This window comes from Vespa mandarinia, chromosome 15 (assembly GCF_050613455.1).
Source record: "Vespa mandarinia isolate Hongniang chromosome 15, ASM5061345v1, whole genome shotgun sequence".
NCBI classification, from domain to species: Eukaryota; Metazoa; Arthropoda; class Insecta; order Hymenoptera; family Vespidae; genus Vespa; species Vespa mandarinia.
In genome coordinates this window covers 20,663-38,071 of record NC_140824.1, presented here as the reverse complement: position 1 = coordinate 38,071, position 17,409 = coordinate 20,663, and the positions used below count along the sequence as shown (strand labels likewise).

Genomic DNA, 17,409 nt, shown 5'->3' with positions numbered 1-17,409 from the left:
GGAATAGTTTCATGATATTAGTAGAATCATTATGATAATAATGATTCTAATATTATGAATATCAGAAATCATTAAGAAATTAATAAATGAATTCAGTTATATTCAATATTTTTATTCGTAGAATTATTAGAACATGTTTTTATACTTGCAACCAAGCAAACTTATGTACGTCAAGCCACACACACACACACACACACGTCTGATATATTTTACGTAGTAATAGTGTTTTATTTACATATAATAATCGAAAATCGAAAGATATCGAAAGATATCGAAGATATCGGCCATAAACGAGATCGACAATTTCTTCGATCGCTTCAAATTGATCGCTTCGAAGTGTATATATAAATACAAAAAGGACATTTCCTGGGCGACGAATGATTACATAATAGAAAACTCAAAGCAAGTGTTATCTAATCGATCGATAAATCAATTTCGTTTATTTCAAAAGGCCAATTTACCGATAAAAATTCGAATAAATATCGGTGCCGTACGAGCTCTCGCGACAACAATTAATCTTTTATTATATAAATTCAATCGTTTCTCTCTCATCCCTCTTTCAAAATCTCTCAACTCTGGATTTTCTCCATCTCAATTTTTCTCTATATGCGAAAATAAAGTAATTAAATCGATTTATTATTTTATTATTATTATTAATTTATTCGTATGTCACAATAAAAACTATATTTCATAACTGTCATATATTATGAAACTATATTATATAAATATATATTTTTATAAATTGTAGAAAAAAGAAAGAAAACAAATGGGGATTAAAAATTTGTTAAAAAAGAAAAAAAGAAAAAAATTTATCTAATTTAATTGCGACTTGGTGTAAATACGTCTATCTATATACTCTCCAATGCCATCTAACAATGTCTTCTACAAATGCAAACCTGCTGATGAAGAAATAATGGCGCTGTTCTTATTAAACGTGTAAGGTTAAGTTATCTTAATTTTATATTCAAATTTCCTATTTAAATAGTAGGTTAATAAATACGTTTCATACTATGGCTTCTTAAACTGACATACTCTCGTTATGTGTAACAATCACGTTGAGTTAATATCGATGTTTAAGGAAATAAAGTTAACCAATGTATATCATCTATATACATATCATAAAGTAATATTTTATTCATAATGTCTATATTGCGAATTATTCGATATAAACAACAGGCTATTTTTCCATTAACTGCAAGGTAATTATTCTTCTTTAAATCATTATAAGTTTTTACAGTAAAAAGGCGTTACTACATTTTTCTTTTTACTGATCACTTTTGTATATTATTGCTAATATTTATAGCTCATCATTAAAGATAGTAAATATAAATATCTTAAGTCGTTTTTTCCAGAGAAGTCTTTCTAATTAATCCGTCCAAAGGAAAGAATAATGTCCTCGTTCAATTCAAGAGAGATTTTAATGCAACGTTTAAAACATCTATTAAACAGGAACAGAAGAAACAAAAGGAACTATCAAACATTTATAAAGTTGGTTGGGGAATATTAGGAACAGGTGCAACTTATATATTCAAGATAAATGTGAAACAAGTGACATGCGAAGCAATTAAAGAAAATAATGAAGTAAGAAAAAATAGTGACAGGTTGCATTTTCAATGGAAAGACTTTTTGGAGTATCTGTATCCACATATTTGGCAGTTATTGATTTCTTTGTCAGTAAGTATGAAAATATTGATAAAAAGTATATAATGTAAAGTATATAATGTTGTAGGCTGATTTAGCCTACTTCAAGCTACTTAAGATATTAAAGGTGCCCTATTTTGGTGCCTTATTTTAATTTTCTACAATACGATTTTCCTCCTTCAACTATTTATACAAATGATTTAGCAAAAAATACTCTAATCAAATTGGATTGTAGTAACAAACATAGGTATAAAATTTATTTACCGGTCAACAGATATCAAAAGTAAAATTTATTATCGCAACATAAATTTATTTAGTTGTATTAGAGCTCTGTGTTACGCAATCAGACCCGATCATTTCTACCGCCTCTGTTTAAATCCATTACTCCATATCGTACCACTAAATTCAATATATTTCTTATTGGTAGAGCGCTCTAATCGTCGCTATGTTAAATATTTGGATACCACAATCTGTTGGCAATATTATAAATGTATTGACGAAAATAGTCCAAGATAAAGGAAATGATTCTACAAGGAATACTTTGGAAATGCTCCTGAGACCAACTTTTCTATTGGCACGTATGTATGTTGCACAAGTATGTACATTTTATATATTTCTAATAGAGGTAGAGGATAATTTCTTCTTTATTCTTTTGTATCATAACTGTAAAATTTAAATGTTACAGGCATTTTTTACTTTTGTTTATATTTACACACTTTCTCAAATAGGAGAAAGAGTTGCAATGAAATTACGTCAAAATGTATTCAAATCTATTATTGTGCAAGATGTTGCATTCTTTGATAAAAATCGAACTGGTGAAATAGTTAGCCGATTAACAAGTGATATTCAGGATTTCAAAAGTACATTCAAAATATGTATATCGCAAGGCTTAAGAAGTTCTACGCAAATTATTGGTTGTGTTATTTCTGTAATAATGTTATCGCCTCAATTGACAGCCGCAATGTTATTATGTATGCCAACGGTTATATTTATTGGTACCCTATTAGGAAAAAGCTTGCGTAAGTTGTCTATAGAAGCGCAAAACCAAGTTGCAAAAGCTACCGCTGTCTGCGAAGAAGCTATCCAAAATATACGAACGGTATATACTAAGGATTACGTTATACTTTAAGAATCTACTTAAATAATGCGTAAAATCAATTTAACGTTATTTTTTATGGTGATCGTTTTTTTTTCTTTTTTTTTTTTTTTTTTTTTTTTTTTTTTTTATTTTTTTTTTTTTTTTTGGTAAGAGCGTTCGCAGCAGAAAACCGAGAAGCAGATGTATTTTCTAAAGAAGTCGAACATGCATCTAAGTTATATGAAAATTTAGGATTTGGTATTGGTTTATTTCAAGCAGGAACAAATTTGTTTTTAAATGGTATTTTGCTTTGTACATTATACTTTGGTGGTCATTTAATGTCAATTGGGCAATTAACGTCCGGCGATCTTATGGCATTTTTGATGGCAACCCAAATAGTTCAAAGATCTCTCTCTCAATTATCTTTATTGTTTGGAACATACGTTAGAGGAATCAGTGCTGGTGCCCGAGTTTTTGAAGTATTTTATTATTTTTTACTTACAAGATTTTATATGTATTGTTTATAATCGTATGTGAATTTTATTTTATAGTACTTAAATATGCCACCATCGCCAATGATGGTCGGAGGAACGACAATAAATGATTCTCTCTCAGGGAATATAGAATTTAAAAATGTGAAATTTAGCTATCCAACTCGGCCGGATCACGTTATTTTAAAGAATTTTAATTTGAATATTTCCGCCGGTAAAACAGTCGCTATTGTAGGTACTAGTGGAAATGGTAAATCAACCATAGCCGCGTTATTAGAACGGTATGATATTTAATTTGTATTATATTATAAAATCTAATATGATGAAATATTAAATTTGTATTATGCGTATATTATATAATAATTTATTGAGTTTTTACACAGATTTTATGATGTCGATGAGGGTAGCATTTCTATTGATAAAAAGGACATTAGATCTCTTAATTCTAGCTATCTTAGAGGCACTATATTAGGATATATAAATCAAGAACCCGTACTTTTTGCAACTAGTATAATGGAGAATATTAGATATGGAAAGCAAGATGCGACCGACGAGGAGGTGAATAATAATATATAAATAATGATTTTAATATTTTTTCCAAGTATTTCATTTTATATTATGCATCATTTAATGTACATCAGATCGTGAAAGCGGCGAAACAAGCTAATGCTCATGAATTCATTACAAAATTTCCAAATGGTTATGAAACCCAAGTTGGCGAGAGAGGTGCACAATTATCTGGTGGACAAAAACAGCGTATCGCCATTGCTAGAGCATTACTAAAACAACCATCGATTTTAATATTGGACGAAGCAACGAGGTTTAAAGAGATTAAATGTCAATAATTTGTTTCACGTATCTTATCTTGTATTCTATATGAATTTTATCTTTTTTAATATAGCGCATTGGATTATGAAAGCGAAAGAATGGTTCAGGAAGCGTTAGAAAATGTAACCAGAGGTAGAACAGTGCTAATTATTGCTCATAGGCTAAGTACTATTAAATCTGCTGATATTATTGTCGTATTGCAACATGGTGTTATCGTAGAGGTATGTTTGAAAATGAAATAAAAAATATTTTATATGCTTGATTGGTATATACACGCACACACACACACACACACACACACACCCATACATTTTCTTTAAATCAAAATATAAAAGAGGTAAGTTTTCTGTAGATGTGCATAGTACATCGAAGAATATTTCCTTTAAAAACCACCACTACAACTACATTTTATGTAATTCAAATGTGCCACATGTACTATATATGTATCTCAATTAAATTTTTTTTAGATGGGTACACATTCACAATTGATTAAGAAACAAGGACCATATCATACATTATTAAGTGAACAAAAGACAGAAGGTGGCAATAATTTGGCTTAGCTGATAATGTTAAATGTAACTAGTACAAAATAAATACCAATTATTATAAATATAAGATATATAATGAAATACATTATTATTATGATGGCCGATAAAATTGGTGCTTCTTCTATATAACACGTGAAATCTACGAAAAATGAAAATCTACGAAAGAAAAGGAAGCACAAACTTAAATTATGTTTAATTTTGGTCGTAGAATCTTCAATTATTTCACGAAATGTTCTTGAAATTTTATATATTTGTTTTCTAAGTGTTGACTTCTTCGTGTTTAACAAATTTTATATACTGGCAGTTCAAGTCTAGATCTTGGAATTTTTCCAAGTATCGGCGCTTTTAGTATTTCAAAGTGTTCATACATTTAGCCTGTTTCTTGACTCTGATATCTGTAAAATAAATAAAAATTTATAGATTAGTTGAAACATATGATAAACATTCGTTTATTCTAATTTTATAATTACCGAGGATAAATCTAATGATTTATTTTCAAATGATGTAAAGTATAATTGGATGCTTAGTTTAGATGTTATTTTAATATCAAAAACATATTAAATTATTTCAATGTTACAATACATTTAGATGCTTCAATACGTATAGATAATTTTACGTACACTCTTCTCTTTTTCTTTCTCTTAACGTGGCTTATTAAGCGACTTTGTAATTTTTCGCTTCACAAGGATAACCATCGAAATTTTCTTTTTCCCTGCTTAAACTTAAATAAATTATTATTTCAATAATTTTAGAATTTTTTAAACAATTTGAAACATAAGCGGATTATAACTAACTAAAATTTAAACATTACGTAGCTCGAAACATAAATATTGTAAAAAGAAATGTAAATGAATATTTAAATAGTGGAAAATTTTCAATATAATATTATATGCTCTTTTTATAACGCGTTCGATTTGGAATAGTTTTCTTTCAGGGTGCGTCGATCGTTTAATCTCAACAAGAAGGACCTTTGGAAGGACAATGGGAGTTACCACGTAAGTATCTTTTCGTACGCCGAAGAGTTAACGTTGAAATGCACTCTCTCCGTACGGCTACATTTAATCATCTTACAAATACGATCATTATCTAAAAAATATAAACTTCTATTATTTTAAAATTCTAATTTCGGAGTAATTGCCTCGTGTAATATAAACATAAACGCACTTTTTCACGACTTTGACAGTTCGCGACTTAGTTTGCTCTTACTCTCCGACCTGTGCACACCGTGATTCTAATTTCTAAACGCTAAAGCTTATAAATTAATATAGTCGGTAATTTTATAATTATTTAAACTATTTTTATTGCACACGGGATAGAATAGAGTAATATTTAAACAATAGTACATTTACTTAAACATCAAAAAGTCAGAAACGCGCGCGGGTCTTAAAATAATATTAATATAAACTTCTATTACTTTAAATTTTTAATTTCGGAGTAATTGCCTCATGTAATATAAACATAAACGCACTTTTTCACGACTTTGACAGTTCGCGACTTAGTTTGCTCTTACTCTCCGACCTGTGCACACCGTGATTCTAATTTCTAAACGCTAAAGCTTATAAATTAATATAGTCGGTAATTTTATAATTATTTAAACTATTTTTATTGCACACGGGATAGAATAGAGTAATATTTAAACAATAGTACATTTACTTAAACATCAAAAAGTCAGAAACGCGCGCGGGTCTTAAAATAATATTAATATAAACTTCTATTACTTTAAATTTTTAATTTCGGAGTAATTGCCTCGTGTAATATAAACATAAACGCACTTTTTCACGACTTTGACAGTTCGCGACTTAGTTTTCTCTTGCCCTCCGACCTGAGCACATCGAGATTCACTTTTCTAAACGCTAAAGCTTATAAATTAATATAGTCGGTAATTTTATAATTATTTAAACGATTTTTATTGCACGCGGGATAGAATAGAGTAATATTTAAACAATTGTACATTTATTTAAACATTAAACATTCTGAATCGCGCGCGGGACTTAAAATAATTTTATTATAAGCTTCTATTACTTTAAAATTTTAATTTCGGAGCAGTTGCCTCGTGTAATATAAACATAAACTCACTTTTTCATGACTTTGACAGTTCGCGACTTAGTTTTCTCTTACTCTTCTACCTGAGCACATCGTGATTCTAATTTCTAAACGCTAAAGCTTATAAATTAATATAATCGGTAATTTTATAATTATTTAAACTATTTTTATTGCACACGGGATAGAATAGAGTAATATTTAAACAATAGTACATTTACTTAAACATCAAAAAGTCAGACACGCGCGCGGGACTTAAAATAATATTAATATAAACTTCTATTACTTTAAAATTTTAATTTCGGAGTAGTTGCCTCGTGTAATATAAACATAAACGCACTTTTTGACGACTTTGACAGTTCGCGACTTAGTTTTCTCTTGCCCTCCGACCTGAGCACATCGAGATTCACTTTTCTAAACGCTAAAGCTTATAAATTAATATAATCGGTAATTTTATAATTATTTAAACGATTTTTATTGCACGCGGGATACAATAGAGTAATATTTAAACAATAGTACATTTACTTAAACATCAAAAAGTCAGAAACGCGCGCGGGACTTAAAATAATTTTAATATAAACTTCTGGTACTTTAAAATTTTAATTTCGGAGTAGTTGCCTCGTGTAATATAAACATAAACGCACTTTTTCACGACTTTGACAGTTCGCGACTTAGTTTTCTCTTGCCCTCCGACCTGAGCACATCGAGATTCACTTTTCTAAACGCTAAAGCTTATAAATTAATATAGTCGGTAATTTTATAATTATTTAAACGATTTTTATTGCACGCGGGATAGAATAGAGTAATATTTAAACAATTGTACATTTATTTAAACATTAAACATTCTGAATCGCGCGCGGGACTTAAAATAATTTTATTATAAGCTTCTATTACTTTAAAATTTTAATTTCGGAGCAGTTGCCTCGTGTAATATAAACATAAACTCACTTTTTCATGACTTTGACAGTTCGCGACTTAGTTTTCTCTTACTCTTCTACCTGAGCACATCGTGATTCTAATTTCTAAACGCTAAAGCTTATAAATTAATATAATCGGTAATTTTATAATTATTTAAACTATTTTTATTGCACACGGGATAGAATAGAGTAATATTTAAACAATAGTACATTTACTTAAACATCAAAAAGTCAGAAACGCGCGCGGGACTTAAAATAATATTAATATAAACTTCTATTACTTTAAAATTTTAATTTCGGAGTAGTTGCCTCGTGTAATATAAACATAAACGCACTTTTTCACGACTTTGACAGTTCGCGACTTAGTTTTCTCTTGCCCTCCGACCTGAGCACATCGAGATTCACTTTTCTAAACGCTAAAGCTTATAAATTAATATAATCGGTAATTTTATAATTATTTAAACGATTTTTATTGCACGCGGGATACAATAGAGTAATATTTAAACAATAGTACATTTACTTAAACATCAAAAAGTCAGAAACGCGCACGGGACTTAAAATAATTTTAATATAAACTTCTGGTACTTTAAAATTTTAATTTCGGAGTAGTTGCCTCGTGTAATATAAACATAAACGCACTTTTTCACGACTTTGACAGTTCGCGACTTAGTTATCTCTTGCCCTCCGACCTGAGAACACCGAGATTCACTTTTCTAAACGCTAAAGCTTATAAATTAATATAGTCGGTAATTTTGTAATTATTAAAATGATTTTTATTGCACGCGGGATAGAATAGAGTAATGTTTAAACAATAGTACATTTATTTAAACATTAAACATTCTGAATCGCGCGCGGGACTTAAAATAATTTTATTATAAGCTTCTATTACTTTAAAATTTTAATTTCGGAGCAGTTGCCTCGTGTAATATAAACATAAACTCACTTTTTCATGACTTTGACAGTTCGCGACTTAGTTTTCTCTTACTCTTCTACCTGAGCACATCGTGATTCTAATTTCTAAACGCTAAAGCTTATAAATTAATATTATCGATAATTTTATAATTATTTAAACGATTTTTGTTGTACGCGGGATAGAATAAAGTAATATTTAAAGAATAGTTCATTTATTTAAAAATTAAAAATTCTAAATCGCGATTACCGATTCATTTCTCTTTTTTGTTTTGACGAATAGACATCTCAAGTGTCTCAGGATGTCTTCGCTGTAAGTATCTACGAATATTAAGGTAAATATATTTTTATATTTTACGTTTCTTCAATAATTTATACAGTTTCTTATTTTAACGGTGATATTAATAATTTTGTTTTTATTTTGTTGTTTCAGAAAGTCATTGCGATTGCTCGGGAACCAATGTTTTAATCGAATATTTGTATCTCTTAAATATAAATATCGCGAAGTAGAAGCAGTGTTCGTTCGTTCGCGTTTCGCGATTTAAAATGCAAAAATTTTTGCAACGTCTGCGTGCAATGCAGTCGTTAGAGTCAGTGTTTGTTCGCAAACTTTATTAATTTTTTAACAGTCGCATAGGCTGTATTTATAAAAGACAGTAGAGTTTCGCGAAGTAAATTCAGTGACCGTTCGTTAAAAAATAACTATCGCGATATAGAGTCAGTGCATCATTGAAGAAATTCTTGATCAACTTTGATGTCGACCTACCTAATTTTCAAGCACATACGAATCGTCCACTCTCAATTTCGATCTGAACGAGTGTTTTGGAGCCATCGCAGAACTTCTTAAGTAGTGAGTGAATTTTTAAGTCCCTCCAATCACTTAATCATGTCGAGGACGAGAGGTCCAAATCGGCACGGGTGATTGGTTGTAATTAATTAGTAGAAGAGCATTGAGTGACCACGAGTAAATTTCTTCGGAGATTTACTCGTGAATGGTTTCTTATTTTTTCATTTATTTATTAGATCAGGATAGAGTCTTCTTGCTCAAACGCGTTTATAATTATTTGAGATTTTGAATATTTTAATACATTTTTAAATATTTTACTCGCGCGGAAATAAGTAAAGAATCGATATTTATAAGTTCTAATAAGGAACGAGTAAGAAGACATTCGCGATGGATAGTCTCTGGATTACAAACGAAACTGTGTATGATTTTATTACAATAATTAAAATATTCGTTTGTAAGAAGGAACGTCCAAGGGTTTGCTTTATATTTTTAAATAATTATTAATTAAATATTTAATCAATTTAAATTGATACAAAAAAGTCTCGATAGAGACTCATTGGTTTTGAAAGAGAAAAATCGAGTAGAATGTTTGCTAAAAGACAAAGAGACGTAGTACGTAAGCCTAGATGATAAATTAATTATTTTTTAGCTCAGGATTTTCAGCAATTAATATACTATTATCTAATTTCTAATTTTTTTATAATTAATATCTAATTTCTCCCACGCAGCGAAAAAGTATCTTTCGAAAGAATAATAATAAGTTTTCAGATTCGTTAAGGTTGTATTAGGGTTTTCTTTCATATCTTAGAATTTGGAATCAAATTTTGTCGTTACAGTTTTAGAGTGATAATCGATTAGGTTGAGGCACGAAGCAAAGAAGAAGCTATATGCCGAAGACAACATGTGGCTCAAGAGGACAACTATTAGGCTATTGAGTTATTTTCGAAGGTTCACTAGGTACTTTCGAGAATGGCTCTTAGTTTTACTATATTAGTATTTTAATTTTACCATGTTGTCACTCAAAATGCTCTTATGGTGATGGGTGTAGGGGTGTAAATTTAAAAAACTGAGAAGGAGTAACTTTCCGTAAATAATATTCCCACATTGCCACGCGTACGCGAATAGGATTATTTCATATTTTATGCCTTTTTAATATTAAACTTTTTTTTAAAACTTAATTGAATTTATGATTCTAGTTTAATAAAATCAAATTTTACGTTAAAGTCGATTGATAAATTTAGCACATTTTTTCTTTTCTAAAGTTCAATTCAATTCATAATTTTATTTTAATAAAATCGAGTTCTATATTAAAATCGCATATCTATGAAATGTAAAAGTAATATAATATATCTTTAGATCAGTATTCAAAATTTTTCATTCTTTTTTAATAAATATTTTTTTTTCTTAGCTTTTAAGTTTAATTAAATTAAATTCCGAATTTTATCGTTCGTATAATTAATATACATGTATACATATTCTTTCTTTTTCCTTATTTCTTTTCAGCTAGGTCTAAGTCATGAGATCGCGAACACGAGAAGGAATAATTAATAAATAGGATTATCTTAACATTTAAACAATGTACGATATATGTAAAGTATAATTAATTAATATTTAAACAATAAGATGTTCTTTACAACGTTATAAAAATCATATACATGTATTGTCATATATCGATTAATAGATATAATAATATTTCTTTCAGAGAGAATAATATTTATTTATATTAATCGTTTATTCTTCATAAGTTTAATCAAAATAAATTTAGCATCTTATCGTTCGTATAATTAATATACATATATAATAATTCTTTTTTCTTTTCTTAGTTCTTTTCAGCTAGGTCCGGGTCGTGGGATCGCGAACACATGAGGGAATAATTAATTAATATTTAAACAATAGGATATTCTTAGCAACGTTATAGACAACATTATCGTATATTATCGATTAATAAATATAATATTTATTTCAGAGAGAATAATATTTATTTATATCTGTGTTCAGAATATTTCATTTCTTTTTAATTAATCTTTTACTTTTTTTAAGTTTAATCAAATTAAATTCAGCATTTTATCGTTCGTATAATTACTGTCATTTCTATTTTTTCTTATTTACTGTCATTAATTATTCTCTATATATATCTCGGGTGGGACCCATGGGATGGAGACATGGGTGTGGGCCTCTGTGCGGGTTGCTTTCTCAGCATCTTATAGAGCTGCTTCTCTTTTCTTCTCTTTTTGGGACACTCTTTTCTATTTCACATTTTTCATTGTTATTTGCTCCTATTAATTATGATTTATAAGTCTCGGGTGGGACCCATGGGATGGGGACATGGGTGTGGGCCTCTGTGCGGGTTGTTCTCTTAGCATCGTGTAGGGCTGCTTCTCTTTTCTTTTCTTTTCTTCACTTTTTGGGGCTCTTTTTTCTATTTCATATTTATCTTATTTAATTATGTTTTTAATTATTTTATTAATATGTTATTTCTTTTCATTATGTCTTTTCAGATTTTTATTATGTTATATCTTCTTAATTATGTTTTTATGGTTTTAATTATCTTTTTAATATATACTTATTAATTATGATTTACAGGTTTTAGGTAGGAACCATTAGATGAAGCGGACTGTTGTTTCAGCAGTGTTGTTTCATGCAGAGCTACTTCAATTTTCTTATTTTTCAGCAGCTATCTTTTATTACCCATATTTTTCTTCTTTAATTATGTTTTTAATTATGTTTTTAATTGTGTTATTAATATGTTATTTCTTTTTATTATGTCTTTTCAGATTTTTATTATGTTATCCCCTTTTAATTAGGTTTTTTAAATATTTATTTATGTTATTTCTTTTTAATTATGTTTTTATGTTTTTAGGTTTGTTATTAATATATTCTAATTAATTTTAATTTTTAAGCATTAGGTAGGACCCATGAGATGAAGCGGACTGTTGGTTTAGCAGCGTGCAGAGCTACTTCTATTTTCTTATCTTTCTTTTATTAATTTTCTTTTTTTCTTTTTCAGGGATGATCCAGTAATCATGCAGCGATATTCAATATCTCTTTTTTTTTCTTTTTCTTATTTTTTCCTTATCTTTTTCTTTTTCAGGATAGGTCATCAAGGCATAGATTCATTTCTGGTCGAATGCGTCATCGCCTGGTACGATTCTTCATCGATTTTTACACGCGGTTACGGGCAGGATAGGAGAACACTGGCGTGCGTGTCGGCGTGCACAAGCGTTGGTGTTCTCGGGCGCGATTAAACTTCGTTTGATTGCACGTATCGAAAACGCGAATTTAGAGTAGAGTCATCGTTTTTCTAACACTCACGTGAATGAAGGCGGGCGCGACTTAAAAGTCCTACCGGGGACTTCGTTTAAATTTTTGCTCGAATATTCGATTAGATTACCTCGCGAACGCGTTTTTTTAGAGTAGAGTCACCGTTTTCCGAGCACTTGCGTGGGTGTCCGGGCGCGATTAAAAGTCCTACCATGGACTTCGTTTAGTGTTGAAATTCGGGGTGCGCGAACGGTTTACCTTGTAGTGCTGTACATAGCTGGCTGATGTTATGACCATCCTAATGTTTGGTAGCGGGGCGGAAATCCCGACAAATATCATGGAAAGTCTAAATACCGGTTAGCATATGTCACTTTGGATTTCAACTTAGAGTCATCGTTATTCTAACACCCGCGTGGGTGTTCGCGTGCGCGATTAAAAGTCCTACCGGGGACTTCGTTTTGTTTGCTCGAATATTCGATTAGTTTATTTAGAGTAGAGTCACCGATTTTCGAACACTTGCGTGGGTGTCCGGGCGCGATTAAAAGTCCTATCATGGACTTCGCTTTAGTGTTGAAATTCGGAGTGCGCTTCGGATTTCAACTTAGAGTCACCGTTATTCTAACACTCACGTAAGTGTTCGCGAGCGCGATTGAAAGTCCTACCGGGGACTTCGTTTTGTTTCTTCGACATATCGATTAGATTACTTCGCGAATTTGGATAGAACAGTAGATTCTACGTAACTATAACACACGTGAGTGTCGCGAACGCGATTAATGCGCTTTGATTGTTCGAAATTCGGATGCACGAATTCAGATGTGCTTAATAATCCGTTATGCCTGAGGCGGAGGGTGTCGAACGGTTAAGCTTTCTGTAAGTGGAGTCCCTGTAGCTAAGGCTAGATACTTCCTGTTAGCTTTGTCCCATGCCCAAGATATCCGAAGCGGAAGGCATGAGGGATCGGTATCGCGGTACGCGGATTTTAGAGTAGAGTAGAGTCATCGTTAGCTCGTGGGTCTCCACATGCAGCAACTTCCACGTAGTGAGACCTGGGTCGTTAATACTTGCAAAGTTTAATTGTAAACTTTTAAATGCAAGTATTACCGAGCGAATGGCTGCATATTGTATTACTTTTCCAATATCTTTTCGAACTAATTCCAACTAAACATTAATATATTTCCATCTTATATAGCTAATAATTCTTCGAAAGAAGAAATATAACAGAATTTATTGTACAATAATTTCATAGACCAACGAAAGGAACTTTTTCTATCACACCTTTTTGTCCACTGTTATTTCTATTTATTCTTATTTACTTTCATTAATTATCCTTTGTATATTTCGGGTGGGACCCATGGGAGGGGCCTGTGGGTGAGGGCTTCTGTGCGGGCTGCTGTCTCAGCATCATATAGAACTCTTTCTCTTGTCTTATCTTTTTGTGGCTCTCTATTCCTCTCTTTCTGGGGCTCTCTTTTCTTTCTTCGGCTCTCGTTTCTATCTCAAATTTTTCTTTTTATATTATGTTTTCAATTATGTTATTATTATGTTATTTCCTTTTTAATATGTATTCTTAATATTTATCTATGTTGTTTCTTTCTAATTCTCTATTTAATTATGTGTTTAATTATGTGTTTATGTTTTTAATTATGTTTATTTTCTGTTTATATTATATATATATGGTTTTCTGTTTTATATATTCTTTTGTTCTTTTATTTCCTCTTTATCTTTTTCTTTTACAGGATAGGTCATCGAGGGATAAGTTCATCTGCGGACGGATGCAACGTCGCCTGGCTGGATTCATTTTCGATTTTTACGCGTGAATACGGGAAGGATAGGAAGAACACTGGCGCGCGTGTCGGCGGGCACAGGCGTTGGTGTTCTCGGGCGCGATTAAACTTCGTTTGATTGTTCGAATCGAAAACGCGAATTGTAGAGTAGAGTCATCGTTTTTCTAACACTTGCGTGGGTGTTCGGGCGCGATTAAAGGTCCTACCGTGGACTTCGTTTGATTTTTTCCAAATTCCGATGGGGGTACTTCGCGAATTTCGGCCTAACAGTAGAATCTACGTAATTACAACACACACGTGAGTGTCGCGACGCGATTAGTATTTCTAAGGAGTGCGCTTTGTTTGTTCGAAATTCGGAAAGCACAAATTCAGATGTGCTTAATTATCCGTTATATCTGAAGTGGACGGTGCAAACGGTGGAGCTATCTGTAAGAGGTGTGCAGTAGCTAAAGCTACGCATACCCTGTTAGTTATGAAGCCAGTGCATTGAAGCGGAAAGGTATAGCGGATCGGTATCGCGGAACGCGAATTTTAGAGTAGAGTCACCGACAGTCCGTGGGTCTCCACATGCAGCAACTTCCACGTAGTGAGACCTGGGTCGGTATTACTTGCATACTCTAATTCTAAATTCTTTAACGCAAGTACTACCGAGCGAATGGCTGCATATTTTATTACTTTTCCAATATATTTTTAATCTCATTCTAAATGAACAATAATATTTTTCCACTTTATATCGCTAATAATACTTCAAACGAGGAATATGGCAGAATTCTATTCTACAATAATTTCATAGACCAACGAAAAGGAACTTTTTCTATCACATCTTTTTGTCCACTGTTATTTCTATTTATTCTTATTTACATTCATTAATTATTCTTTGTGTATTTCGGGTGGGACCCATGGGATGGGGACATGGGTGTGGGCCTCTGTGCGGGTTGCTTTCTCAGCATCTTATAGAGCTGCTTCTCTTTTCTTCTCTTTTTGGGGCTCTCTTTTCTATTACATATTTTTCATTCTTATTTACTATTATTAATTATGAATTATTAGTCTCGGGTGGGACCCATGGGATGGGGACATGGGTGTGGGCCTCTGTGCGGGTTGCTGTCTTAGCATCGTGTGGAGCTGCTTCTATTTTCTTATCTTTCTGCAGCTTTCTTTTCTATCTAATATATTTCTTATTTAATTATGTTTTTAATTATGTTTTTAATTATGTTATTAATATGTTATTTCTTTTCATTATGTCTTTTCAGATTTTTATTATGTTATTTCTTTTTAATTATGTTTTTATGGTTTTAATTATCTTTTTAATATATACTTATTAATTATGATTTACAGGTTTTAGGTAGGAACCATTAGATGAAGCGGACTGTTGTTTCAGCAACATGCAGAGCTACTTATATTTTCTTATCTTTCAGCAGCTCTCTTTTATTACTCATATTTTTCTTCTTTAATTATGTTTTTAATTATGATTTTTATTATCTTATTATAATGTTATTTCTTTTTATTATGTCTTTTCAGAATTTAATTATGTTATTTCCTTTTAATTATGTTTTTTTAATATTTATTTATGCTATTACTTTTTAATTATGTTTTTATGTTTTTAGGTTTGTTATTAATATATTCTAATTAATTTTAATTTTTAAGCATTAGGTAGGACCCAGGGGATGAAGCGGACTGTTGTTTCAGCAGCGCGCAGAGCTGCTTCTATTTTCTCATCTTTCTACAGGTTTCTTACCTATTTATATATATTTATTTTCTATTATATTTCTGTTCTATTTATAATCTATATATATTATGTTTTATTTTATATATTCTTTTCCTTTCTTATTTTCTCCTTAACTTCTTTTTTTTCAGGATAGATCATCAAGGCATAGGTTCACCTCTGGACGAATGCGTCATCGCCTGGCACGATTCTTCATCGATTTTTACACGCGGTTACGGGCAGGATAGGAGAACACTGGCGTGCGTGTCGGCGTGCACAAGCGTTGGTGTTCTCGGGCGCGATTAAACTTCGTTTGATTGCTCGTATCGAAAACGCGAGTTTAGAGTAGAGTCATCGTTTTTCTAACACTCACGTGAATGAACGCGGGCGCGACTTAAAAGTCCTACCGGGGACTTCGTTTAAATTTTTGCTCGAATATTCGATTAGATTACCACGCGAACGCGTTTTTTTTAGAGTAGAGTCACCGTTTTCCGAGCACTTGCGTGGGTGTCCGGGCGCGATTAAAAGTCCTACCATGGACTTCGTTTATTGTTGAAATTCGGGGTGCGCGAACGGTTTACCTTGTAGTGCTGTACATAGCTGGCTGATGTTATGACAATCCTAATGTTTGGTAGCGGGGCGGAAATCCCGACAAATATCATGGAAAGTCTAAATACCGGTTAGCATATGTCACTTTGGATTTCAACTTAGAGTCATCGTTATTCTAACACCCGCGTGGGTGTTCGCGTGCGCGTTTAAAAGTCCTACCGGGGACTTCGTTTTGTTTGCTCGAATATTCGATTAGTTTATTTAGAGTAGAGTCACCGATTTTCGAACACTTGCGTGGGTGTCCGGGCGCGATTAAAAGTCCTATCATGGACTTCGTTTTAGTGTTGAAATTCGGCATGCGCTTCGGATTTCAACTTAGAGTCACCGTTATTCTAACACTCACGTAAGAGTTCGCTTGCGCGATTGAAAGTCCTACCGGGGACTTCGTTTTGTTTCTTCGACATATCGATTAGATTACTTCGCGAATTTGGATAGAACAGTAGATTCTACGTAACTATAACACACGTGAGTGTCGCGAACGCGATTAATGCGCTTTGATTGTTCGAAATTCGGATGCACGAATTCAGATGTGCTTAATAATCCGTTATGCCTGAGGCGGAGGGTGTCGAACGGTTAAGCTTTCTGTAAGTGGAGTCCCTGTAGCTAAGACTAGATACTTCCTGTTAGCTTTGTCCCATGCCCAAGATATCCGAAGCGGAAGGCATGAGGGATCGGTATCGCGGTACGCGGATTTTAGAGTAAAGTAGAGTCACCGTTAGCTCGTGGGTCTCCACATGCAGCAACTTCCACGTAGTGAGACCTGGGTCGTTAATACTTGCAAAGTTTAATTGTAAACTTTTAAATGCAAGTATTA

General features: G+C 32.0%; 1 protein-coding gene across 2 annotated transcripts; it reads left to right on the top strand.

The window, feature by feature from the left end:
* The first annotated feature begins 339 nt into the window (after window positions 1–339).
* LOC118449905 (mitochondrial potassium channel ATP-binding subunit) lies at window positions 340–4,695 on the top strand. 2 transcript variants are annotated; one of them, XM_085661620.1, is made up of 11 exons: window positions 340–619; window positions 749–936; window positions 1,353–1,674; window positions 2,069–2,236; window positions 2,327–2,743; window positions 2,890–3,198; window positions 3,271–3,491; window positions 3,594–3,768; window positions 3,852–4,030; window positions 4,112–4,259; window positions 4,506–4,695. In XM_085661620.1, the coding sequence occupies exons 2-11, from the start codon at window positions 863–865 to the stop codon at window positions 4,596–4,598; spliced, it is 2,106 nt and encodes a 701-aa protein (XP_085517746.1). In that variant the 5' UTR covers window positions 340–619; window positions 749–862; the 3' UTR covers window positions 4,599–4,695. The 2 variants fall into 2 exon arrangements, with proteins under 2 accessions (XP_085517746.1, XP_085517747.1); XM_085661621.1 differs by lacking the exon at window positions 340–619 and having other exon boundaries at window positions 879–1,199.
* The last annotated feature ends 12,714 nt before the right edge of the window (window positions 4,696–17,409 follow it).

Excerpts from the sequence above, each read along its gene's own strand:
- LOC118449905 (XM_085661620.1), top strand. The coding sequence starts at position 863 with ATGCCATCTAACAATGTCTTCTACAAATGCAAACCTGCTGATGAAGAA. Across the intron at positions 3,769-3,851 it reads AAGATGCGACCGACGAGGAG|ATCGTGAAAGCGGCGAAACA; the intron begins GTGAATAATAAT and ends AATGTACATCAG. Across the intron at positions 4,260-4,505 it reads AACATGGTGTTATCGTAGAG|ATGGGTACACATTCACAATT; the intron begins GTATGTTTGAAA and ends AATTTTTTTTAG.